General features: G+C 43.2%; 1 protein-coding gene across 1 annotated transcript; it reads left to right on the forward strand.

The window, feature by feature from the left end:
• The first annotated feature begins 11,990 nt into the window (after positions 1-11,990).
• On the forward strand, positions 11,991-27,632 carry CXCL17 (C-X-C motif chemokine ligand 17). The gene is made up of 4 exons (XM_041743498.1): positions 11,991-12,365; positions 22,144-22,227; positions 22,888-22,989; positions 27,132-27,632. The coding sequence occupies exons 1-4, from the start codon at positions 12,287-12,289 to the stop codon at positions 27,227-27,229; spliced, it is 363 nt and encodes a 120-aa protein (XP_041599432.1). The 5' UTR covers positions 11,991-12,286; the 3' UTR covers positions 27,230-27,632.

The following is a 27,632-nucleotide window of genomic DNA, read 5'->3' on the forward strand; positions in this document are numbered from 1 at the left end:
ATTATTAGAAAGTAGGTGTGTCTAACTCCAAAGCCCATGCCGAGAGGACCTCCACTGAGAAAAGACTGAACGTGGTTTAGGGAACAGGAAGGAGCAAGGAGAACTCTGGTGGAAAATAAGTTTAAGAAACAGGGAAGTTACGTAAGCTTGCCAAAGTGGGACTATACGTTGTACAGCGATGAAAACTAGACAGAGATATTGGAACTTGATCTTGTAGTTACACAAGAGCCATTGAAGATTTTGAGTAACACAGTAACCAAAGCAACGCCCTGAGCAAAGACCAACGGGGATAGTGGCGAAAATCGAGATTCTGCATTCCTACACCAAAGAGATGCCACTAACAACAGCAAAGAGGGGCCACACGATACAGTGCATGAAAAATAGACTACGAATCATCTTGGGTTTAAATGCACAAAGTTTTGTGCTAAAGTCATGACTTTGTTAGGCAACTCACATACTTTCTCTGGACTTCAGTTTCTCCTTATCCATAAATTAGGTGAAGTGAGACTTAATCCCTAAATGACCACTAAAGCTTTGCTACTCAAAGTGTGGCCCACCAACCAGCAGCAACAGCATCATTCAGAAGCTTATTAGAAATGCAGCATCCCAGGCCCGACCAGAGGAATCTGACTTGTACTTAAACAAGGTGATCTGTAAACACATTAAAATTTGAGACACTTCTCTAAATGTGTGTTCCAGGGGCCTGAGTGGTTCAGTAGGTTAAACATCTGACTTTGGCTCAGGTCATGATTTCAGGGTCTTGGGATCCAGCCCTGCCTGGAGCCCCGTGCTCCCTCTCCCTCTGCCCTTCCTCCACTCCTGTGTGCTCTCAAGCTCGTTCTCTCTCTCTCTTCTCTCTCTCTCTCACAAGCATGCTCACCCTCTCAAATAAAATCTTTATTTTTTAAAAAAGTATGTTCCAGTTCTAAAATGCAATGGTTTCAGACTCACCTCAATTCTGTCACTTGACAGGGGAAAAAATTACCTATCCACTTCACCTGTGTCTGATTTATTCATTCATTTTTCCCTCATCCCAACACCGAGGGCCCAACACCACAGACTTGCTCAGGCCTGGGCAGCAGTCTTAGGAAACACCAATGGGGCAGTGCTGCCATCTTGTGGCCGTAATCCGTAAATGCACTTAACCTCACTGCTTTTTTTTTTTTTTTTTTTTTTAAGATTTTATTTATTTATTCATGAGAATACACAGAGAGGAGAGAGAGAGAGGCAGAGACACAGGCAGAGGGAGAAGCAGGCTCCATGCAGGGAGCCTGACATGGGATTCGATCCCTGGGCTATAGGCGGTGCTCAACCACTGAGCCACCAGGGCTGCCCAACCTCACTGCTTTTGCGGAGAAGAGGGCGGGTGAGGGAGCAGAGGGGGTGAAGTCCAATTCACAGAGTAAATACGGGGGGAATCACAACCACCCCCAATGACTGGAAGGAGCTGTCAGATAGAGGTCAGCTTGCAACATACAGTAGTGTCACATTTCAAAGGGTAATTTTTATAATACCTAATAAAATGTGGTATTAGTGGGGAACCTGAGTTCCAAGCCAAGCTCTGCCCTTAAAACCTTCATAAGCAACAACAAAATCACTGTGATACATTTTCAGATTTCCAGTCCCTGCCTGAACTCCCTCAGTAAACTTGTAATTTTCCAAGGAAATTTACTTGACTGTGACAGTTCTTTCCCATCCTCAGCCAGATGTGTCTGCTGCATACTCACCAGTCAGAGGCCTACTCTCTATCAGCCCTGAAATACATCCAGTACCTTTTCACAAAACAGACCTCCCCCAAATGACAATCCTGAAGTCCCTACACTCTCCTAACCCTTCCCTTTCCTGTGGGCCAGGGAAGTGTGTCTGGCAAAATAGAAACTTTGTATTCTAGGAATACAAAGCAGCAGAGCCACAGGACTACCTGCTTCCCCATTCTGGGCACTAGACCTGTATTAGAAAGCCACATCAGCTGATTTGATGACACTGGTTTTTCCCACTTGTGCAGCGGCTCAGTCACCCCACACCTCTGTTGGCATATACCTTTTATTTAGGTTTTTTTTTCATATTTATTTTGGGGATTCCCTGTGTGGCTCAGCGGTTTGGCACCTGCCTTCAGCGTGATCCTGGAGTCCCGGGATTGAGTCCCATGTCGGGCTCCCTGTGTGGAGACTGCTTCTCTCTCTACCTCTGTGTCTCTCATGAATAGATAAATAAAATCTTTAAAAAAAAAAAAAAGATTCATTTTGAGGGCAACCCTCTCCGGTCCCCTCCCTTTTAGGAAGCTTTGTACTATCACTTTGCTATCATTCAATAAACCTTACTTTGCTGCCCACCACTCGTCTGGTCTACCTCTTCACTCTTTGAAGTAGCGTGACCAAGAACTGTAGGCACTGATGCAGAAAAAAATCCTACAACATTTATGAGGGCTCATCCGGGATCTCCACCATTGTTAAAAACAACTAAATGTGAGTAGTGGGCAGCAAGGGTCTCTCACACACACACTCTCTCTCTCTCTCCCAATTTTTTTTTTTGTTGTTGTTGAAACAATGGGCACCCGCCAGCCATGTAAGAGTGATTAGCACAGCTGCCATTTTCAAGTCTTGGGTGACAGGTTCTCTGAGCCCCTTTCTGACTGATGCCCCAACAGAAGTTGAGAATGTCAGTTTGGTGAGGACTCAGAACTCGTTTCGGGGCAGATGACTGGATGTGAGGGACCTCGGGAAAACCAAGCAGGTAATGAAGGACCTGACCAAAGCTACCCTTTGGTGGACACTTGAAGGCTCTCAGATGGATCTGGTTCCTTACTTGCCTGTCCAGGCATCTGAAGAGAAACTCCTCTACTAGTCTTTTCTCGGCTGATTCCTCCTCTAGGAGAATGAGTGGGAAAGCCCAGAACAGTCCTCCAAACATTCTCTTGAGAGTGGTTTGGGTGGCCTCCACGAGGTCACACTCACAGTTCCATTAGTGTGAGGAATGGTTTCCTATTTCTGGCTCCTATTCCAGGCATTACCAGGACTCCCCCTCCAACTGGCTACCCCACCTTGTGAAGGAATGGCCATGCAGAACAAAAGAACTAAGGTGTATCTAAGGGATCTCCTGATCTTCAGTTCCATCAGGGCTTATCCCAGGTGGATTTCCCTCCTTGGGTGCCCTACCTTGTCCCTCCATGTGGCTATGCCAGACATAACAAGTCTACTAAAAGAAATCTAGTATATCCATTGACTTCTAAGGGAGTCTTAAGGGTGGGGAAACCAGAGTTGCTCTCTGGAGGCAGGGGCAAGCCTGGGTAAGCACACTACTTCTAGCACCTCACAGAAAGGGCAGGGGCTCTGGCTGTCAGTCTCGTGAGAAGTTAGAGCCAGATTATCAGGACAAGATGAGGAGGAACTGAGATGAGGGATGCCTTTGCCTCTCCCCCCACATCTCCCTGATCAACTATAAGAAATTGAGGTAAGGAATACCTTTATCTCTCTTCTTGCAGACGGGTAATTCCCTGACCAAGACCCTTACTCCTTTAGAGTCCCTTCCTGGCATTATAGGCTATCAGAGGAGTATCAGACCTATAAATAGCTCAATATTGTTTACTTGGATGCTTTCTGGGGTTTTTTTTGTTTGTTTCAAGATTTTATTATTTATTCATGAGAAACACAGAGAGAGAGAGAGGCAGAGACACAGGCAGGAGAAGCAGGCTCCATGCAGGGATGTGGGACTCCAGGATCACACCCTGGGCTGAAGGCGGTGCTAAACCGCTGAGCTACCCGGGCTGCCCAGTCTTCTTGGTTTTAACTGGGCAAAGCTGCAACTCATTTTCTTTTGTTCTGGGGCATGATCACAATATAAGTTGGAGAATGAGACATGGCCACCTGAGGGACTTTGCCTCCCTAGTTTTAACTGGGAAAAAGGTGACTCATTTTCTTTTGTTCTGATATCAGCAATGTAGGATTGATCCCAGGCTCCTGGCTACTCTATTCTGGCCACCGCCCCCCAACCCTGGGGTGGTGGGGGATGGGGAGGAACAAAGGAACACCACACTCACATCAAAAGTAGATCCAGATTGGGATCCCTGGGTGGCGCAGCAGTTTGGCGCCTGCCTTTGGCCCAGGGCGCGATCCTGGAGACCCGGGATCGAATCCCACATCAGGCTCCCGGTGCATGGAGCCTGCTTCTCCCTCTGCCTGTGTCTCTGCCTCTCTCTCTCTCTCTGTGACTATCATAAATAAATAAAAATTTAAAAAAAAAAAAAAGTAGATCCAGATTAGTTTATCCAGATTTAAGATCAGGTCCCCTTCTCCATATCATTTGTCATCAGGGAAATACAAATCAAAACCACAATGAGATGCCACTTTACACCTGAGAATGGCTAAAATTAAGACAGGAAACAACAAATGTTGGCGAGGATATGGAGAGAAAGGGGAACCCTCTCACACTGCTGGTGGGAATGCAAGCTGGTGCAGCTACTCTGGAAAACAATGTGGACGTTCCTCAAGAAGCTAAAAATAGAGCTACCCTATGACCCAGAAATTGCACTACTGGGTATTTACCCCCAAAGATACAGATGTATTGAAACAAAGGGACACTTGCACCCCAATGTTCATAGCAGCAAAGCCCACAATAGCCAAACTGTGGAAGGAGCCACAATGTCCTTCGACAGATGAATGGATAAAGAAGATGTGGTGTATATACACAATGGAATATTACTCAGCCACCAGAAAGGACAAATACCTACTATTTACATCAACATGGATGGAACTGGAGGATATTATGTTGAGTGAAATAAGTCAATCAGAGAAAGACAATTATCATATGATTTCACTCATGTGTGGAATATAATAAATCATGAAAAGGACCATAAGGGAAGGGGGGTAACTGAATGAGGTAAAATTAGAGACGAACACAAACCATGAGAGACTCCTACCTCTGAGAAGTGAACAAAGGGTTACAGAAGGGGAGGTGGTGGGGGGATGGGGTAACTGAGTGACAAGCATTAAGGAGGACATGTGATGAGATGAGCACTGGGTGTTATATGTTGGCAAACTGAATTTAAATAAAATAGAATTTTTAAAATAATTTAAAAATTAAAATCTTTTTTTAAAGATTTTATTGATTTATTCATGAGAGAACAGAGAGAGAGAGAGAGAGAGAGAGAGAGAGAGGCAGAGACACAGGCAGAGAAGGAAGCAGGCTCCATGCAGGAAGCCTGACATGGAACTCGATCCCAGGACTCCAGGATCACGTTCTGAACCGAAGGCAGACGCCCAACTGCTGAGCCACCCAGGCATCCCAATAAAATAAAAATCTTAAAGAAAGCTAAAAAAAAAAAAAAAAATCAGGTCCTCTTACCTGTCCACCCTAACCCTTACCTGCCTGCACTTGAGGGCTTTACAGGTAATGCTTGGAGAGGGGACCAAGGGGAAATGCTGCTACAAGACCTGAGACAAAGGGGGAACCTCAGAAAATTTTCCAAACCTGGAAAGATGTAATGCTTCTGTTAAAACAGACCCCCTCCGAGGCAAAAATGCATGGGGTTCTGGTCACTGCTGAAAGATACGGAGATCAAGGGATGAGTGAGCCCAAGGGTAGCTCTAGTTTCCAACTGGAGCCCAGGCTCTACCTCCTCAAGACCCCATTTGGGATCCTCTCAAGATCTCAGCTGGGATTCTAACAGTCCCCTTGGAAACTGGTATTGCCATCACTTCCAAGCCTGCATAATAGAGGAATTGAGCAGTACATGGGAGCTTCCCCCTCATTCATTTCCTGAGTTAATGGCTATAATTGGAGCCAACTGTTGTTAGTCTACCTTGGGACAGAGACTAAAGAATATTCCAAAGCAGCTGCCAAAACTCCTTTTGTTTCAGGGAAATTTCCCTGCCTTCTCCAGCCCAACATGTTCCCACTTCAGTAGGGGAAAAAAAAAAATAGCATCTGCTCATCTGTCCAGCTGATATGGTTTAGAATCGGGAATGAAACTTATTCTATCTAAGTTGGCTGAAGGTCAAATAAGCTCACATTAAAATGTCAGTTACATCTGTCTCAAAGTTTTCATGGGTAATTGTCAGGAGAGCTTTCAAAGTCTCTGGTAAAGGATATCTGGGTCTATTGGTAACCCAAACTCAGGAGAAAAACCCAAGAGCAAAAGTAAAAAAGAAAAAAAGAAAATAAATAAATAAATAAATAAATAAATAAATAAATAAATAAATAAGTAAACACAACAGTTTTCTTAGATTGAGAGAGGCTCTCATTGAATACTTGGTTCTCCTGAGCCTGATATCATTCTGAAAGACCCAATTAGCCCCAGATATTTGGGAAAAAATTGCAAAAGTTGGTTGTTGGCCTCAAAGGGACCCTCTTACAAACTGCCAGCAGGTCTTTTACAATCGGGACCAAGAGGAGAGTAAGGAACAGAAGCTGAAGATGCATTCTGAGGCTTTGGTTGTGACCTTGCATGACATTGCCAACTTGGCCTCCCAAGGTTCTGGCACCAAATGCCATCCCTGTAGCTTCCCAGGACACTGGAAGTGAGAATGCCTTCAAAGGCAAAAATCAAGGCCCTATAACCCTTGTCCCACTTGTGGAGAGGGACACTGGAAATTCGAATGTCCTTGGGGACCTCAGTCTGCAAGGGCTCAAGTGGCCAGTGCCCCTGATCAGGACTGATAGTGCCTGGCTATGTGGTGGTTCCTCTGAAACAGCTCACTCAAGGAACCCAGAGCCTCAAGTAATTCTGGAAATAGAAGGAAAAGCCAGTCGATTTCCTTCTTGATACTGGAGCCACATTTTCTGTTCTACTCTCCACCCCAGGCCAACTGTCCAACTGCAGTGTTGTTGTTAAGGGCATCACTGGGCTACCCATGGTCATATTTTTTTTCTCACCTTCTGGGATACAACTGGGAAGATCTAATTTTCTCTCACTCTTTCTTAATGCCTGAGAACCCCACTCCTCTCTCAGGTAGAGATATTAACTCTAATATTGATAGCCCCTGGGTAGACTAGCAGTTGCCTCCCCTTTGTGGAGGCTGATATTAATCAGGTCTGGGCCACTTGGGCTAAAGTGCATCAGGCCTTAACAGCAGTGCTTGTTCCCATACACCTTAAGGAACCCAGAACTTTCCCTTGTTGGAAAGGTTTTTTGGGCATAACAGGATACTGTTGCTCATAAATACCAGGATATAGAGAATAGCATGCCCCCTCTACAGGTTGATGAAAGACATCCAGACAGCCAGTACCCACCTATTAATGTGAGATCCAGAGTCAGAAAAAGCTTTTTTTTTTAATTTTTTTTTAATTTTTATTTATTTATGATAGTCACACAGAGAGAGAGAGAGAGGCAGAGACATAGGCAGAGGGAGAAGCAGGCTCCATGCACCAGGAGCCCGACGTGGGATTCGATCCCGGGTCTCCAGGATCACGCCCTGGGCCAAAGGCAGGCGCCAAACCACTGCGCCACCCAGGGATCCCAGAAAAAGCTTTTTAAAAAATCTCAAGAGGGCCTGACTCAGTGCCCCAGCTTTAAGTCTTCCTACCAGGAGGGCTTACAACTTGTATGTGACAGAAAAGGAATGGCCCTGGGTGTTCTAACACAGGCTCAAGGTCAGCTTAACAGCCAATGGAATATTTAAGCAAAGAGCTAGATCTGGTGGCTTGTGGCTGACCAATATACTTTAGGGGCATTCCTGCTCTCTTGATTTCCAAAGCTATGAAAACTAACTCTAGGACAGGAAAAACACGAATAATAACCCATTCTCCCATCTGCAAATCCCCAGAGGTATACAGCGAGTAGGAAGTTATCCTGGGAGAGACTGGCAAATGGACTTCACACATGCCTAAAATGCATAGGTACAGGTACCTTCTGGTTTGGGCAGATACCTTCATATACTGGGTTGAGGCCTTCCCCTGTATAACCTAAAAAGCCTCAGAAATGATAAATGCACTAGTAAATCCTTCAATTTGGACTCCCCACCCCCTTCAGAGTGATAACAGAAGGAGTATCTAAGGTTTGGGGCATTATCTATTACTTACACTGTGCCTGAAGACTTCAATCCTTGGAAAAATGAAGTAGCACGAGAAACAAGTCAAAATTGGATGTCTCTACTCCCTGTTGCCTTACTCCGAATTAGGAACACCCCCATGAAAAAGGAGTTGAGCCCCTTCGAGATCTTATATGGGAGATTCTTCCTTCTAAATGACCTGCTGATAGACAAGAGTCTTTGATTTGATAAATCATTTCATCCCTCTTGCAAGGAGCTTCCCAACTCCCAGCCCCAAAATAACCAACCTGTCCCATTTTACCCTGGAGACCAGAAGCCTGCAGTCAGGGAAGGCCTGCATACAATGTTTTACCTACTTCAATAGCAGTCAAAGTGCCTGAATTTGAAGCCTGGATCCACCATTCCAGAGTCAAACCCTGCTCCCCAATGGGGCCTAACAACAAGGAACCAAAACCCCTCTGTGAACCCAGAGAGGACCTCAAACTAGTCTTGAAGTGACAAGGCACAGATAATGTTACTCTTCCTATATCCCAACAAAATCATATTCCTTATTGCATTCCTTTCACCCTCACAGTACATACAGTGGAGTACAGTAAAACATCCTCCATCTCTCACGGGACCCTTGGCTGTACTCAGTCTTGCATTGGTGCTTTGGGCTTTGCCTCCTAAATGCCCCCAACTTGCTTTATATCTTCCAGAATAAAGGTCATCAAACTCCAAATGGTGATTCATATGGAGCTTCATATGGAAGTCAAACCAGATGTCTACAGGGGACCCGTTGATAGATCAGAATGAGAGGAACTATGACTGCTGCCCCATCCAATGCCCCTGACCAACAGGAAGTAGCTAAGACCGGTCATTGCCCTTTTTCCCTAACAGCAGTTAGGGTTACCTCTTCAGAGTGGAGAATGATGAACAGCTAGAAAGGCAGGCAGGGACAAGGGGTCCTTGCCCTAAGAGGAAACCACCCTTAAAAGAATTTTATACCACCCTGGAGGAAGCCCTCCACCCTTCCCCATATGATAGGTAGATGACAAAAACCTGATTGGATGACAGACGCAGGGAGGGTTAATTAGATTAAAACAGCCTGTCAACAAGCCCATAAAAACCCCTAGACTTAGAAACTCCCGTGACAACCCTTTCCGGTCCCCTTCCTCTTTGGGAGCTTTGTACTATCACTTTGCTATCGCTCAATAAACCTTGCTTTGCTGTCCCCAACCCTCACCCCAAAAAAAGATTTATTTTGAGAGAAAGAGAGAGAGTGGGGGTAGGGGCAGAGGGAGAAAATCTCAAGTAGACTCCCTACTGAGCATAGAGCCTGATGCAGGGCTAGATCTCAAGACCCTGAGATCAGAACCTGAGTCAAAATCGAGTTGGATGCTCAACCAACTGAGCCACCCAGGCCCCCCATATTCAGTTTTATTTTTAAGAAATATTTATTAGAGCCTGCTATGTACTATGTGCCAGAGACACAAAGATGAACCAGATGGTCTCTGCCTTCACTGAGCTCTGGGCTATGCAGGGAACCCAGTTCAAAGTCAGAACATCACAGTACAGTGGGAAATACCTCAATAGAGGTAGACACAGATTTTTAAGGGCCATCTCAGCAATCCCCTGTGAAAATCTTCCACTCTTGGTTTCTGGGCTCAGTTTTCCTCATTTCAAGTTCAACGTGAAAAAAAATAAAATAGTAATAATGCAAATGTCCCAGATGGTCATGGTTGGGTCAGACATGTCCTTCTGGTTAATCCAAGGCATTTGTGGGCTCATTCTGAATGTCCACTCTCTCCTACAAGAGCTCACCACACCTACAGGTGTGACAATGGGCAGCTGCACACCACAGAAATTCTAGCAGGTCAGGAAACTTGAATGTTAGTCCTGTGGTTTTGTGGCTAACAGAACTGTATGCTGTTGCACAAATCATATAACTTCCCTGTGTTTTAATTTCCGCTGTGTGAAACGGAGCAGTTGGGGCAGCCCTCAGGCGGTCTCCATGTCTAGTGAGAGTCCCTCAAAGACAATTTCACACCTTCTTCTTCTCGGTAGCCACTACCTAGCAAACCCTGGGCACACATTCGGTGCTCAAATGTCTACTGAATATGTATATGAATAAATTATTAGGGCAGCATGAATCATGGAATCAGTCAACAAACGTTTCTGAATGTCTACTAAGTATTCTGTGGAGTGAGGAAACCAAATAGGGGCAGAATGGTATTTTCTCCCCACTTTCCCCTTACCTCCTTCCTGAAGGGGAGCTTTGTAAAGCAGAGAGACTGTGTTGAAACAAATAATGTTCTCCAGATGGGCTCTAAGTAGTTGTCAATATTAACAAGAAAAAAGTCTGTCCTGGGGGTGTTTTAGATCAATGGATCCAAAGGGACACAAAGCCCCCTCCTGTGGTACCCAGGACCCAACACCCCACCTCAAGTCCTTGGAGGGGAAAACCAGACAGAGGGAACTGACTGGGAGCCAGCACTTAGGGGACCCGGAGAAAGGGCTAGGAGGAACTCACTGACCCTACAGCAGCCTGGGAGTGGGCTGGCTGACAATTCAATGGGGAAAGGAAAGCACTCCCCCCAGGTTCCCTGTGGTGGGTGACCATTCATCAGTGAAATTTTCTTTCTGATAATGGACTGCACTTTTCACATGCTTCCTAACATACCAGGCCTAGTTAAAGTGTTACAAGAATATCACTTAATTCAACAAATATTGATAAAGTACTACCAAAGTGCCAGGCCCTGCATAAGTTCAAGAACACAAAAATGAACAGTAACACCCCGCCCTTGCCCTCAAAGATCCCCAGTCAGTTAGCTCCATGCTCCTTCTCTGTGCTTCCCTCCTTTCCACCCTCTACCAACACAAATCCTACTCTACCAGCAAGACCCCACCCAAGCTCCACCTAACCCAGAGTTCCCTGAGTGACTCTGAGCCTACCATGCACTCCTGCCACTTTTGGTATTTGGTTCCACTTCCATTTCTAGGTTTTATGAATATATGTCATCTCGCTTTAGATTTGAGCCTCCAGAGAACAGAGACATTGTTAGAATTTTCCAGAGAAACCACATCAATGGTTTATATCAGACCAAACCCAAGCTTTTAACTGGAGGACAATCCCCATTGTACCTGCCCCATGCAGGTGCTTTATAAATTCTGTAGTAGCAAAATCTATAATCAACTCTCCAACATGTCCATAAGCAGCAATAATTTGAAAATTGACAGGGTAAGAATGATCATACATAAATCAAATAGGGTTTGACTCATGACTTGCCTCTTCCCTCCTCTTAAACAACCAAGCCACTGTTCTCACTCCTGTCTGGAGACTACCTGGGAGGACTTCCTTGTTAACCTTCCCTTCAGCACCACCACCCTCCCCCTCCCCCCAAATATCACTCAGCATTCAAGCCCAGTATCTCCTCTTCCTTTGAGCACATTTCCCAAAGTCTCTGAAATGAGTCAAGTTTAGTAAGTACTAATGTTCTGTAACCCTTCATGGTTACTCTAAATAGTATTACCTTCTTCCTTTGCCTTGGGCTGTTTCCAAACAAGGTCTGGAGCCAACAAACACCCTTTAAGGGCTCCTGCCCTCCTGTGGTTCCTGTTTCTCAAACCCTCTTGGACCTGAAGCCCTAGGGTCTTGCACCAGCCCAGTTCCCGCTCCTTTCGGCTGGAGCAACTAAGCTCCAGCCACCTTCCTGACAAACAAGGGGTCCCAGTTTCAGAGCCAATGTTCTGAGCAAGAGAGAAATAGCCTCTCCTCTTCAGGACTCTCTGCTTCCCACCTTACCCATGTGGCCATAGAACCAGGAGGAAATTGTAAATGGAGTGAGGACAGGGCAACTTCACAAGCAACACTCTGGTTGCAAATATTGTGCCAAGGCCATAGGCCCAGAGGACAGAGGGGAAGCGGACCCTTAGTACTCCCTTTCCTGCCCGATATTAAGCTAGAAAGTATCACCAAAAGTATAAGGAAATTCAAAGAGTAAAATGATTTGGGAAAGAAATCATAGCACCCTGGGAGGGAAGGAGGGAACCAGTACTGCTGCCAAGTTGTCAGTCACCTTCCTGTGTTCTTAAGAATGCTTCACTTCTTTTGTTTGGCCAGTTTTTCCTCCTAGATTCCTGTAAACCTGTTACCTAACAAGGTCAGCATCACTTAGCTGTTCTCACCCTCTAATGGGAACACTGGCCAGGGATTAAAGCCCAGACCACCATCCCAAGGAAGACAGGAAGACATCCAGAGCCTCCAACTAGGAACCTTCTGCACTCTCTTCAAGCAACTCACAGCAGCACCAACAGTCGCAATGAAAATTCTAATCTCTTCTCTCCTTCTGTTGCTGCCACTAATGCTGATGCCTGTGGTCTCTAGCAGCCCAAATCCAGGTAATGAGATTAATTTTCTATAAAGGGAAACAGGGGGGAGAAAAAGTGGAAAAAGCAGAAAAGAAAAAGTGGCAAAAAAAAAAAAAAAAAAAACCAAAACAAAACAAAACAAAAAAATCATGCATTGAAATATAGCCCCTTCCAGCTACAGGGATTTGGGGCAAGTTAGCTTCTGTCAATGCCCGCTTCCTCACCCACAAAAAGGAAAAGACTATACTTATATCCAAAGAGTGTTGTGAGGGCAGCCCAGGTGGCTCAGCGGTTTGGCGCTGCCTTCGGCCCAGGGTGTGATCCTGGAGACCTGGGATTAAGTCCCACATCGGGCTCCCTGCATGGAGCCTGCTTCTCCCTCTGCCTGTGTCTCTATCTCTCTCTGTGTGTGTCTCTCATGAATATATAAATAGATTTTTTTTAAAAAGAGTGTTGTGAGAACAAAATGAGATGGTGGGTATCAAAATGTTTGAAACTGTAGCTAGCAAAACATATACATATACTGGCTCAATAAAAATCTGCTCCCTTACCTTCAGCCCCTAAATCCTTTTCCAGAAGAACCAGTCTTGGTGACAGTGTATAAATGTGCTAAAGGCAACTGTACGTATATATTCATGGAGGACGAGAACTCCTTGCTTATATTTTCTTTATAGTGTACCAGAATGCCACCAATAATTTTTTTAAAGATTTTGTTTATTTATTCATGAGAGACACACAGAGAAAGAGGCAGAGACACAGGCAGAGGGAGAAGCAGGCTCCATGCAGGGAGCCTGATGTAGGACTCAATCCCGGGACTCCGGGATCACACCCTGAGCAAAACAAAGATGCTCAACCACTGAGCCACCCTGGCATCCCGACACCAATAATTTTTAATGGTAAAGTAATAAACTAGAAAAATCATATCACCAGATAGTATCCATGTTGGAAGCTTTAGCCATACTCAGCTGACCTTCTGGGAAGCAGGCCTTAGGTTAGAGACTCCAAATTAGCTCCAGCTCTCACTACATCTCAGGTGGCCTCACCATTAGCAGAACAACCACGCAGAAGAGAGCTCATCCATATATGTTTCTGCTTGAGAGAACCAACTCCCCAAGGGTTACTTTGTTTTTTTTGTTGTTGTTGTTGTTTTGTTTTTGTTTGTTTATTTTATTTATTTATTAGAAACAGAGAGAAAGAGAGAGAGAGAGAGGCAGAGACACAGGCAGAGGGAGAAGCAGGCTCCATGCAGGGAGCCTGACATGGGACTCAATCCTGGGCCTCCAGGATCACACCCTAGGCAGCGCTAAACCGCTAAGCCATCAGGGCCGCCCCCAAGGGTTACTTCGAAGTAAAATAACTTTGTTACATATTTAAAATCAATTTGATCCTTAAAATCGGAAGTTCACTTTACCCCAAATTCGAACTTCCCTTCCCTTGGAGAGAGATCGCTGGAAGGTGCTGGGCCTCATAGCACTAGGGCTTAGGCTGCCAGTCTTGAGGGGAAGGCTTTTCCATCATTATGACAGACACCAAGGCCAGAGTCCTTAGCCTGGATTCAAACCTCTAACCACAACCTGCCTTTCCAATCCACCCCTCCACTCACTAACAAATGCTCTATGCTCCCCCTAAATTAGATTGTTGGCTGTTCCCTGAATGGGTCTCATGCTTCCGCACTAGGTTAACCTCACTCATACACTCAGCTCAGAAACCACCTCCTCCTCAGAGCCTCCCCGATTCTTCTCACTACCAAGTATGAGGCCTCTGTCCTGTGAACATACTTAGCCCTAACTTGACTCTCTCTTTGCACTTGTCATTTTCTATCTTATATTGAAGGGATTGGTGTGCCTTTCCTATCTCTATCCCCTGCCCTTCTAGACTATAACCTCCTTGGTGGCACAATCTGCTATATTGTTTCCATATCTCTCACACTATCGAGCATAGTATTCAGTAAATATTTGATAAGTGAAGAATAAATGCTCAGGTTTCTAAGTTCAAAATGTTGCCCTTGAAAGACTCTACACCTTGGTTTGACAGCAGTTCTATTGAAATTTGGGTCAGGGCAATTCTTTGCTGTAGGGTGCTATTCTGTGCATTGTAAGATATTCAGCAGCATCCGTGTGGCCAGTACCAACTAGATGCCAATAGAAGGCTCTCCGCTTCTTCCCCCAGTTAAGATAGACAAAAGTTAACTCCAGACGTTGCCAAATGTCCCCTGGAGGAGGAAACCACTCCCCAGCTGAGAACCCCTGCTCTATATTAATAGTTCTCACACCTGGCTATAGGTTTAGACTTACTTAGACCTGTAGACTCAGCCTTGAAGTCCAGGGAACCTAGATCCAAATCCTCACTACACCACTTACTCTGCATCTTTGAAAAAACTGCTTCACTTTTTGGAGCCCGTTTTATCATCTTAAAATGAGTAAAATACCACTTAGAACATATAATTGTTGTGAATGTTAAATGACCTATAATGTGTACATAACAAGGGTTCAATAAATGGACTGAGTAAAATTTCTCAAGTAGCTTCTCAACCACAATGCCAATGAATTAGGGAAGGCTCACTGTGCTGCCAGTTGGCGCTATTACAGCCATATCCAGCTCAATCCAGGTCACCCAGCCAAGCACAGTTTTGGAGTGCCCAGGTCTGACTGGAGGAACAATTCCCCTCACTTTCCCATCCCCCAAATTCTCAAAATAAAATCTGATCTTACTTTATCTCTTAGAATAACAACATACATGCACTGTGTGTTTTTCACAGAGAGGGAGGAGAATAGATAAGAATGTATGAGAATGCCAGGAAACAAATTACTTATAATAATAGATTAATTACTTATAATATCATTATTAACTACAAAATTATCTACAATAATAGCTGAAATGTGTTAAGCAATCCTATGTGGCAGGCAATGTTCTAAGCACTTCAAACATTACCTCATTGTGTCCTCCCAGAAATATATTTTTTAATTCACTTTTTATTTTTCAGACTTAAAAAATGCCGTAAAAATAATCATAGTTCCAATATATCTTTCATCCAGTTTTTTTTCAAATAACATCTTACATAACTATGATTATCAAAACCAGGAAATTAGCATTGACATAATGTTAATGATGAATGTACTAATATTCACGGTTTTGCTGATCACCCTAATAATGTCCCTTTTCTGGTCTAGCATCTAATCCAGTACGCTAAACTGAATAAAGTTGTCATATCTCCCTGGTTTGCCCCAAGCTAGAGTAGTTTCTCAGTCTTCTTTGTCTTTCATGATTTTGACAGGTTTTGGGGTTTTTTTAATTCATGAGAGACACAGAGAAAAGCAGAGACAGGCAGAGGGAGAAGCAGGCTCCCTGTGGGGAGCCTGATTCAGGATTTGATCCCAGGACCCCGGGATCATGAACTGAGCCAAAGGCAGACACTAAACCACTGAGCCACGCAGGTGCCCCAATTTTGACAGTTTTGAAGAGTACTGGTCAGTTATTTTGTGGAAAGCGCCTCAGTGTGGGTTTGTCTGCTGTTTCTTCATGATTAAATTCTGATTATGCATTTTGGGCAAGAATACCACAGAAGTAATGTGTGCCTACTCCATGCATCACATCAGACAGCCCATGATACTGATCATTCCCAACTACTGAGGATGTTAATTTTGAACACTTGGTTAAGGTGGTGTCTGCCAGGTTTCTCTACTGTAAAGTTACTCTTTTTCCCATTGTAATAAATAAGTATCTTGTGGAGAGATACTTTAAGGCTATGCAAACAGCCTGTTTCTTCTCTTCATACTTATGCCAACTAATTTTTTAAATCCATTGACGATTCCCATCTTCAACAAGTGTTACTGTGGTATTAGCCAAATGGTAATTTTCTATTTCCATCATTCCTTCTACATTTATTTTTTTTAAGATTTATTTATTCATGAGAGACACAGACAGAGAGGCAGAGACACAGGCAGAGAGAGAAGCAGGCTCCATGCAGGGAGCCTGATGTGGGACTCAATCCCGGACTCCAGGATCATATCCTGGGCTGAAGGCAAGCACTCAACCACTGAGCCACCCAGGAGTCCCTCCTTCTACATTTATTAATTGGGATTCTACTATAAGAAAAAGCTTCGGGGGATCCCTGGGTGGCTCGGCGGTGTCTCTGCCTCTCTCTCTCTCTCTCTCTATGTCTATCATAAATAAATAAATCTTTAAAAAAAAAAAAGAAAAAGAAAAAGCTTCTCCTTCTCTCCCATTTATTTATTGACTTATTTATTTATACGCATAAAGACTCATGGACATTTATGGATTATAATCCATCACTATCATTACTATGTTGTTCATATTGTCTCAAAATGGAACATTGAGAGCTCCTGCAAGTAGACTTTTATGTCTTTTTGACATATCATTCTTTAGCAATTCCAGACTTTCTGATACCACAAGATGCTCCAGGCTCATCTGTACTTCCCTGGCTTGCCCTGGAATCAGCCATTTCTCCAAGGAGCTCTGGTTCCTTTCCCTGGAGAATGGTATTCACAAACCCTGGGCAGTAAGGTATTGCCCATAGCTACCAGTGGCTAGTGCTTCTAGGCCCTCTAGTGGACAAAGCTAGGAAATAGACACATGCACACACATTAGTGGACTCATTAGGCTCATTTTACAAATTAGGTAAACGAGATGCAGAGGTTAGCAACTTGCCCAAAATCATAAAGTTAATATGTAATGGAACAGGGAAGTGAAAATAATGACAGATATACCACAAGTCCTAACAAGAGGGAGTAACTTCTTTACACATACAGGTCAGCAGAAAGCAACAAACCTAACACTCCAGATGCCCTCTTTGGGACCAAGTAACAGAAGTCTAACTTAATAACCTCAGTAATAATCATCAGGTAACTGAACACCTACTTGGACACTGGCTATTGGGCATCCCCAGTAGCTCATCTATTCCTAATTCTGCAATGTGGATATTCGTTTTATAAACCAGAGAATCAAAGATCAAAGCCAAGACTACATCGTTAAGTGACAGAGCAAGTAGTTGAGCAAGTAGTTGAGCAAGTAGTTGATCCAGGTCTGCCTGGATGTAAAATTCATGCTTATCCCACTATATCAATATTTTCCAAAATTGATTTTCAGTAGGACATAAATGAGCTTTTACTTTATTTTTTTAACATATTTATTCATGAGAGACACAGAGAAAGAAGCAGAGACATAGGCAGAAGGAGAAGCAGACTCCCTGCAGGGAGCCCGATGTGGGACTCAATCCTGGGACCCCAGGATCACACACTAAGCTGAAGATAGATGCTCAGCCACTGAGCTATCCAGGTATCCTGAACTTTTGTTTTATAAATTATATGTTAATGTTAATGCATGTTAGAAAAAAATCTAAGATGTACCAAACCCCTAATCTCACAGTTTCCTCATCTGAAAAAAAGGGGGGGTAGTGATTTAGTTAATTAGTACAACCCTTTTAAAAGCAATTTAGTTATATCAAGAAATATAAAACTGTTCTTAACTTTTGTTTTTTTTTAAGATTTATTTATTTATGATAGACATAGAGAGAGAGAGAGAGGCAGAGACAGGAGGAGGGAGAAGCAGGCTCCATGCTGGGAGCCCAACGTGAGACTCGATCCCGGGACTCCAGGATCGCACCCTGGACCAAAGGCAGGCGCTAAACCGCTGAGCCACCCAGGGATCCCCTGTTCTTAACTTTTGACCCAGTAATTCGACTTTGGGAAGAAATCTTGCCCAATAATTTAACATTTGGAAAACAGTTACAAACTTAAAGAAATGTATCAATATCCAAAAATAAAACAATCTAAAAATTCAGCATGGGTGAATAGTTGAATTATCTGGAGCACTCGAGATCCCTGGGTGGCTCAGCGGTTTAGCACCTGCCTTCGGCCCAGGGCGTGATCCTGGAGTCCGGGATCGAGTCCCACCTCAGGCTCCCTGCATGGAGCCTGCTTCTCTCTCTGCCTGTGTCTCTGCCTCTCTCTGTCTGTGTCTCTCATAAATAAATAAATAAATAAATAAATAAATAAATAAATAAATATATTTTAAAAATAAATAATAAAATAATCTGGAGCACATATACTTGTTGGGAATATTATGAAATCTTTAAAAATGTCTCTTATGGGGGTACCTGGGTGGTTCGGTCGGTTAAATATCTGCTTTCAGTTCAGGCCATGATCTCAGGGTCCTGGGATAGAGCTCTGTGTGGGTTCCCTACTCAGAAGGGAATCTGCTTCTCTTTCTCCCTCTGCCCCCCTCCGCTTCTCATGCTCTCTCTCTCTCTCAAATAAATAAACTTTTTTTTTTTTACAAAAGGAGGGGGCACCAGGTGGCTCAGTCATGTGTCCAACTGAGTGTCCAACTCTTGATTTTGGTTCAGGTCATGATCTCAGGGTCATGAGATCCAGCTCTGCCTGGGTGTGGAGTCTGCTTGAGATTCTCTCTCTCCCTCTACCCCTCCCCATATGCGCTCTCTCTTTCTCCAAAAAGAAAGAAAAGTTAATAGAAATGTCCATTATGAAGATGACATAGCAACATGCTTATAAAGTGAACAAAAAGAAACTTATTCACATAGTATGGTTATCAATGTATAAAGAAAATCATACGCAAGAAACACACCCAAAATACCACCAGATGGTAAGAGCAAATATTTCTTTCTCTGTACTTTCCAAATTTTCTCTAATATAGCTATATTACATTTAGAATTTAAAAACTTCTCAATAAAGAGATTCAACTAAGTAACCTCCAAGAGTCCTTCTGGCTCTAACATTCTGTGGCTTTCCTCTGGAACTACAAGCAGAGGTCAGGTGAGAGTAAAATATTAGAAAAGTTTAGATGGCAGGAGCTATGTGTGCCCGTTTAAATTATTTTAATAGTACTCAAAACAGCACATGAGAACAATTTGGAAACTAGAACTTGGGGAAATGATGCAACACCTTCCATCTATGTGGCAGAAAGGGCACAAGTCTGGGAAAGAGCCCTTGGATTGAACCAGAGGACCTCTAAGGGCCCTTTCTAGACAAGTTGTTCATTTGCTTATTGAACAAACATTTACAAAGTGTCTACCATGTGTCAGCTGTATGCAACTGAATGACTACTGAGCCATCAATGGGAGAAAGATTTTTAGTTTCCTAGGACAGTCCCAACAAAATAGCACAGAATGAGGGACTTAAACAACAAAAATTTATTTTCTCATATCTCTGGTATCTCTTTGCCCAAATCTCTTCTTTTTAGAAGGACTCCAGTTGGACTGAATTTGAACCCTCCATATAACCTCATTTTAACTCAGTCATCTCTTTAAAGACTCTATCTTCAAATACAGTCATTTTGAAGTACTGGGGGTTGGAGCTTCAACATGAATTTGGGGGGGCGCACAACAGATTTTAAGCAACAAACTATATGTATAACTGTGCATTGAGAGCTGCATTCAAATACAATGGGGAACCATGTGAAGGCATAATTAATTCTTATGGGAACTATCAGAAACTGCAATACAGAGGAAGCATCATCTAGGCCCAGTTTTAGCTCCAGAATCTCAAGTCTAACAACCATCATTCTTGATTGTCATAGAAATATTTTAGGATCACAAAACAGGAATAAGACAGCACCAAGAGATAAAACAGACTTGACTAGAAGCCAAAAGAAGATTGGCTTTGTTCCAAAGCCAAAAAAGTAGAGACCATCCTCTTATAGCTGAACTGGGATTATGGATTCAAATACAGGAAACTTGAAGGTCAGGTGAAGATCCTGACTAGTGTATGGAATAATCTGCTCCTTGTTCCCATTTCTTAAGTTATGAGAATTTTAATGTGTGCTGGGACTAGGGCGTATTGTCAGGTGTCTTTTCCCCCCACTAAAGGTTTATTTATTTACTTGAGAGAGAGAGAACACATCCACAGGGAAAGAGGGAGAGAGAAAACCAAGCTAACTCCATGCGTAGCATGGAGCCCAACACAGAGCTCAATGCAGGGCTTGATCCCACAACCCTGAAATCATGACCCTGAGATCATGACCTGACCTGAACCAAGGGTCGGATGCTCAATCAACTGAGCCATCCAGGTGCCCCATCAGGTCTTGATTAACACCCACCTCTTGTCCCTTCTTCCATCCAGAAGTCATTCTTTTTCCACCTACCTCCAGCTAAGCTTCTCTCCAAGCCAGATTTTTTTTTAAAGATTTTATTTATTTATTCATGATAGACAGAGAGAGAGAGAGAGAGAGGCAGAGACACAGGCAGAGGGAGAAGCAGGCTCCATGCCGGGACCCTGACTCGGGACTCGATCCGGGGACTCCGGGATCATGCCCTGGGCCAAAGGCAGGCACTGAACTGCTGAGCCACCCAGGGATCCCTCTAAGCCATATTTTAAACCTCAATTCCTTATCCATTTAAAATAGTCCTGTGAAATGTTGGAGAGGATGTGGAGAAAGGGAAACCCTCCTGCACTGTTGGTGGGAATGTGAACTGGTGCAGCCACTCTGGAAAACTGTGTGGAGGTTCCTCAAAGAGTTAAAAATAGGGCAGCCCCGGTGGCCCAGCGGTTTAGCGTGCCGCCTGCAGCCCGGGGTTTGATCCTGGGGACCCTGAATCGAGTCCCACATCAGGCTCCCTGCATGGAGCCTGCTTCTCCCTCTGCCTGTGCCTCTGCCTCTCTCTCTCTGTGTCTCTATGAATAAATAAAATCATTAAAAAAAAAGAGTTAAAAATAGATCTGCCCTACAACCCAGCAATTGCACTGCTGGGCATTTACCCCAAAGATACAGATGCAATGAAACACTGGGATAACTGCACCCCGATGTTTCTAGCAGCAATGTCCACAATAGCCAAACTGTGGAAGGAGCCTCGGTGTCCGTCGAAAGATGAACGGATAAAGAAGATGTGGTTTATGTATACAATGGAATATTACTCAGCCATTAGAAACGACAAATACCCACCATTTGCTTCGACGTGGATGGAACTGGAGGGTATTATGCTGAGTGAAATAAGTCAATCGGAGAAGGACAAACATTATATAGTCTCATTCATTTGGGGAAGGAATATAAAAAATAGTGAAAGGGAATAAAGGGGAAAGGAGAAAAAATAAGTGGGAAAATCAGAAAGGGAGACAGAACATGAAAGACTCCTAACTCTGGGAAATGAACTAGGGGTGGTGGAAGGGGAGGTGGGCAGGGGGTGGGGGTGACTGGGTGACGGGCACTGAGGTGGGCACTTCACGGGATGAGCACTGGGTGTTATTCTATATGTTGGCAAATTGAACACCAATAAAAAATAAATTTATTTTAAAAATAAATAAATAAAATAAAATAGTCCTGTGACACCTCGGTGGCTCAGTGGTTGAGCATCTGCCTTTGGTTCAGGGCATGATCCTGGGTTCTGGAGATTGAGTCCCACATCAGATTCACTGCAAGGAGCCTGCTTCTCTCTCTGCCTGTGTCTCTGCCTCTGTGTGTGTGTCTCTCTCATAAATAAATAAAATCTTTATCAAAAATAAAATTAAATAAAAAAATAAAATAGTCCTCTCTTGGGACACCTGGGTGGCTCAGTGGTTGAGCGTCTGCCTTTGGCACAGTTCTGGGATGGAATCCTGCACAGGGCTCCCCACAGGGAGCCTGCTTCCCCCTCTGCCTATGTCTTTACGTTTCTTTGTGTGTCTCTCATGAATAAATAAATCTTTTAAAAAATACTCTTCTCTTGAAGTACCCTAGATCCCTGAATAAAAAAAGGAAGGAAAAATTGCTCTGATGTAGGTAGCACAATGCTGGGGGATCATTTCTGTTGGCCCCTTCCCTTTCCAGTGCCTGGCCATGACCTGTTTCCTTCCACCAGGGGTCGCCAGAGGCCATCGGGATAATCGCCAGGCTCCTAGTAGGAGGAGGCTCCAGGAAGGTGGCCAAGAATGTGAGTGCAAAGGTCAGTATCAACCATAGCACTCCACGTCAGGATCCCGCTCTCACCCCTGAGTTCCCTTCACTCCCACCCCACAGACCTGTTCAGATGTTTTCTGAGCTGACTTCACCCACTGCCCTCTCCACCGGCCCACCCCACAGTACCAATGCTCGTCTTCTTCCTGAACCTCCGCAGCTGACCCCTCCCAGGTCCAAGGGGAGTTGGCTGAATCTCTGGCTGCCCCTTCCCCTTCACTCTTTTCCCCAAGAACCCAGGGCTAACTCCCAAAAACTTCCTGGATCTTGGTTTTGACCTTCTTTTACTCATAAATAAGACTGAAATCTGGGAGGCAAAATGGTTGGCTAAGTTAAGGCAGCCAAAGGCAGATGCCTAGATCTTTTCTTCATTTTTTGGTCTCCTTAATGATATCCTGATGCCCCCTCCAAACCTGCTACCAAATTCCTGGCAATACAGGTCAGGCAAAACAACTCAGAAATCCTGGTGCTCATGTAACTGGGTATCCCCTCTGTTCTCTGCTGACTCCTTTCCTAACTTCCAAGGCAGTCTGAAAAAAAAAAAAAAAAAAAAAAAACTGGAAGGCAAGGAGGATGGCAAGTAAAGCCCTGCCCTACTCCCTACTCTCTTATTAACCTTCCCCTCTAAGTACCAACCCTGTTATTTCAGACTGGTTCCTGAGAGCTCATAAAAGAAAACTTATGACAGTGCCTGGGATGCCAAAGAAGCAGTGTCCCTGTGATCATTTCAAGGCCAATGTGAAGAAAACCAGTAAGTGTCAAAAGAATGACCTTCCTTAAACCAGAGTCACTCTATGGAATCAGTGAGGGATAGACCAGGGTTTGAGAATAGACAAGAGAACGAAATGAAGACCAAGATAAGCCCATCTCTCAGCCCTTTCTACTCAATGTCAACTTAAAGAAATAGAAAGAGGAAGGAAAACAGGATACAATTTTCCTAATACTAGAAAGGTTCAACCAAATTCTTAGATTTTAGAAGCCCATTGCTTATCAAAGTGGAGGGAGATGGAGCTATTGGGGGCCTGGTCATTAATCTCTTAAGATGATACCAGTATCAATGTCAAATAGAATTTGGTTCCTCCCTTCAGCAGTTTTTAAATGCCATATAAAAAATAAATTGTCAAATTAAAAGTGATATTATGAAGACTGAGATAAATGAGCATCCTCATCACTGCTAGTAGAAGTAAAATAGGAAGTACCTATCAAAAATGCATCTATTTTTAAAAATTTTATTTTGGGGGGCTCCTGTATGGGTCAGTTGGTTAAGCATCTGGCTCTTGATTTTGCCTCAGGTCATGATCTCAAGGTCCTAGGATTGAGCCCTAGGTCAGGCTCCATGCTCAGAGGGGTCTGCTTGAGGATTATCTCTCTCTCTCTCTCTCTCCACTCTGCCCCTTCTCCCTACTCGAGTTATATCTTCTGTCTCAAATAAATATATCTTTTTTTAAATAAAATATTTTATTTTTTAAAGTAACCTGTACCCCCAATGTGGGGCTCAAACTCACAATCCCAAGATCAAGAGTTGCATGCTCTACTGACTGAGCCAGCCAGGAGTCCCTCCTATCAAAAATTTAAGTGTGTGTACCTTTTATTCCAGTAATCTCACTTCAAGCAATCTCCAGCATAGGATATTAGCATGGATACTCAAAGATATACATAAAAGAATATTATAGCAGTATTTGTATTGACAAATAGATTAAAATAGAAAATATGCATCAAAAACAAATTGGGTAATTCTGTAGTTCTCAAAAATGATGAGGTAAATCATTATGTGTTGATTAGAAAGATATCCACAATAGATAAAATAAAAAAGAGAGGCCCCCCGGGTGGCATAATCAGTTAAGCGTCCAACTCTTACTTTTGGCTAGGGTCGTGATCTGGGGATGATAAGATGGAGTCCTGCATCAGGCTCCATGCTCAGCACAGAGTCTGTTTGAGATATTCTCTCTCTCTCTCTCTCTCTCTCTCTCTGTCTCTCTCTCTCCTGCCTCTCCTTCTCATGCTCTCTCTCTCTCTCTCTCTCTCTCTCTCTCAAATAAATAAATATTTTATAAAGAAAGAGAGGGGTGCCTGGGTGGCTCAGTTAGTTAAGCATCTGCCTTTCGGCTCAGGTCATGATCTCCAGGTCCTAGATCAAGCACCACTTTGGGCTTCTTGCTCAACAGGGAGTCTGCTTCTCTCTCTCTCTCTCTCTCTCTCTCTCTCTCTCTCTCTCTCTCTCCAATAAATAAAATCTTTAAAAAAAAAAAACAGAAAGAAAAAAAGAAAGAGATGCCAAGACCTTACTTCACACTCTTCATAAAAATAAATTTCAAGTCCATTGAAGAGCTAAATTTGAGAAACAAATTTATAAGGGAACATGAGAGAATATAATCACGATCCTGAGGTAGGAAAGGATTTCTTAAATGAGATTTTAAAAAGAGGGATCCCTGGGTGGCGCAGCGCTTTGGCGCCTGCCTTTGGCCCGGGGCGTGATCCTGGAGACCTGGGATCGAATCCCACGTCGGGCTCCCAGTGCATGGAGCCTGCTTCTCCCTCTGCCTGTGTCTCTGCCTCTCTCTCTTTCTCTCTGTGTGACTATCATAAATACATAAAAATTTTTAAAAATATATTAAAAAAATAATAAATAAATAAATAATAAAAAAATAAAAAAGATAAGCCATGGGATCCCTGAGTGGCTCAGCGGTTTGGTGCCTACCTTTGGCCCAGGGCATGATCCTGGAGTCCCGGGATCAAGTCCTGCATCGGGCTCCCTGCATGGAGCCTGCTTCTCCCTCTGCCTGTGTCTCTGCCTCTCTCTCTCTGCCTATCACGAATAAATGAAAAAATTTTTTAAAATCTTAAAAAAAAAAGATAAGGGGGGGCACTTGATGGGATGAGCACTGGGTGTTATTCTGTATGTTGGCAAATTGAACACCAATAAAAAATAAATTTATTATTTAAAAAAAAAAGATAAGCCGTAAGATAAAAGACTAATAAATCTGGTTTCACTGAAATTAAGAAATTTTGGTCATCAAAAGAATGAAATAACAATCTAAAAGTAGATGATATCTGCAGCATATGAAACGGACAAAGGATTAGTATTCCCAATATACAAAGAATTCTGACAGACCAATGAGAGGAAGTCAGGTAACACAACAGACAAATAGGCAGAAGTTGAAATGGCATTTCAGAGATAGCGAAATCTGAAAGGCTAATAAACATATGAAATGCCACCCACACTTACTAGTAATTGGAAAAATGTGAATCAAAACCAAATGGAGGGATACCTGGGTGGCTCAGCGGTTGGGTGTCTGCCTTCAGCTCAGGATGTGATCCTGGAATGCCTGTATGAGTCCCACATCGGGCTCCCTGCATGGGGCCTGCTTCTCCCTCTGCCTATGTCTCTGCCTCTCTCTGTCTCTCTCATGAATAAATAATAAAATAAAATAAAACAAAACAGCCCTATACATCATTAGATTGGCAAAAGTTTTAAAGTCTTACAATACAAACTTTGGCAGAGTAGGACAGAGGAACTCTCATATCCTGCTACTGGGAGTAATTAATTAGTAAATCACTTTGAAAAGTGATTTTAGGGGATCCCTGGGTGGCGCAGCGGTTTGGCGCCTGCCTTTGGCCCGGGGCGCGATCCTGGAGACCTGGGATCGAATCCCACGTCGGGCTCCCGGTGCATGGAGCCTGCTTCTCCCTCTGCCTATGTCTCTGCCTCTCTCTCTCTCTCTGATGACTATCATAAATAAATAAAAATTAAAAAAAAAAAAAGAAAAAAAAAGAAAAGTGATTTTAGCAGCTATCTACTAAAGTTTAAGTTCTTTGACCAAGAAATTCTACTCCTAAAAAAAAATAAAGAAAAGAAATTCTACTCCTTGGTATATTCTCAAAAGGAATGTATTCCTATATACACCAGAACACACATACAAAAATTTCATAGCAGCATTCCTCATAACTACCCCAAGCTGATCATTGACCAATGAGTAAAAAAATGGTGGTATCTTCAAATATTATGTATCAGTGAAAATGAATGTATAACAATGTAAATGAATCTGACAAATATAACAATGAATTTTTTAAAAGATACAAAGAAATAGCTATAGTATGATTTCATATACATAAATTTCAAAAATAGGCAAAACTAAACTAAATTACTTAGGAATACATAATTAAGTAGTAAACTAATAAAGAAAAAAGTCAATGTTTACTATAAAAGTCAGGATTACCTCTGAGAGGGGGGAAGGGAAGTATAGAGATCAGAAAAGGAGAGGAGTAGCTGGCAATATTCCTTTTCTATTTTTTCTTAGGCCTGGGTAGTAGTTTTATGGGCAGCTGCTTTAGAACTATTTATTGAAATGCACATACAAGTTTTTATAGACTTCCATTGATGTAGTATCTAGCAATAATGAATGATTTGTTAAAGGTGAAGAGCAAAGCAATATGTATGGCATAATCTCATTTTTTGTTTCTTCAAGTAAACTACTATGTTTACATACAAAAGGATATGGAAGGCTACAAACTATTAACAGTAGTTAGTTCTTTTTTTTTTTTTTTTAATTTTTTTTCTTTATTTATGATAGTCACAGAGAGAGAGAGAGAGAGAGGGGCAGAGACACAGGCAGAGGGAGAAGCAGGCTCCATGCACCGGGAGCCCGACGTGGGACTCGATCCCGGGTCCCCAGGATCGCGCCCCGGGCCAAAGGCAAGCGCCAAACCACTGCGCCACCCAGGGATCCCAACAGTAGTTAGTTCTGAGGAATGAAAATTGAAGGATTTTAATTTTATTTTTTTTATTTTACTGTTTTTCCATTGGACAGGTCTCACTCCTCTATCATTTTGAAAGCATTCATAAAAATTAAATTTTTAAAATGTTTTTAACATTAGTCTTTATTGTCACCCTAGGGAACCAAAGGCACCACAGAAAGCCAAACAAGCACTCCAGAGCCTGCCAGGAATTTCTCAAGCAATGTCAATTAAAGAGCTTTGCTCTGCCTTTATAGGAGCTCTGAGGGCCTGCTCTCTCAATGCAACATTCTCATCAAGAACGTAGTGAGCACATCTAGAGGATGCTCTTCTCCCACTTGCAGCTCCCCCTCCCTGTCCCCACTCCAATTGTTCTCACAAAGCATTTTGCCCAAGATTATTGCTCCCTCTAGTGCCGGATTCTCTTTTCAAGTGCGCCACCGGCCCTCCTCCCCATCAATCCTTTCCCAGGGCTTAAGTTTAATTACCCAAAAGAAATATGGAAATCCTGGTTTCTTAGCTGGTCCCAAATGACCTTAAATATAACCATGCAAGTAGCAAACAGAAGTCAATAAATATTTTTAAATGTAATAAGTCTAAATCATTTCTTTCAAATGGGGTCTGGCAACTCATTAATCCCCATTTTAGCCTGTTTACCGC

This window comes from Vulpes lagopus, chromosome 2 (assembly GCF_018345385.1).
Source record: "Vulpes lagopus strain Blue_001 chromosome 2, ASM1834538v1, whole genome shotgun sequence".
NCBI classification, from domain to species: Eukaryota; Metazoa; Chordata; class Mammalia; order Carnivora; family Canidae; genus Vulpes; species Vulpes lagopus.

Bases quoted from the DNA above. Each gene is read 5' to 3' on its own strand.
- CXCL17 (XM_041743498.1), top strand. From the start codon at position 12,287: ATGAAAATTCTAATCTCTTCTCTCCTTCTGTTGCTGCCACTAATGCTG. The intron at 22,228-22,887 runs GTCAGTATCAAC...CTGTTATTTCAG, and splicing joins CCAAGAATGTGAGTGCAAAG to ACTGGTTCCTGAGAGCTCAT. The intron at 22,990-27,131 runs GTAAGTGTCAAA...TTGTCACCCTAG, and splicing joins GGCCAATGTGAAGAAAACCA to GGAACCAAAGGCACCACAGA.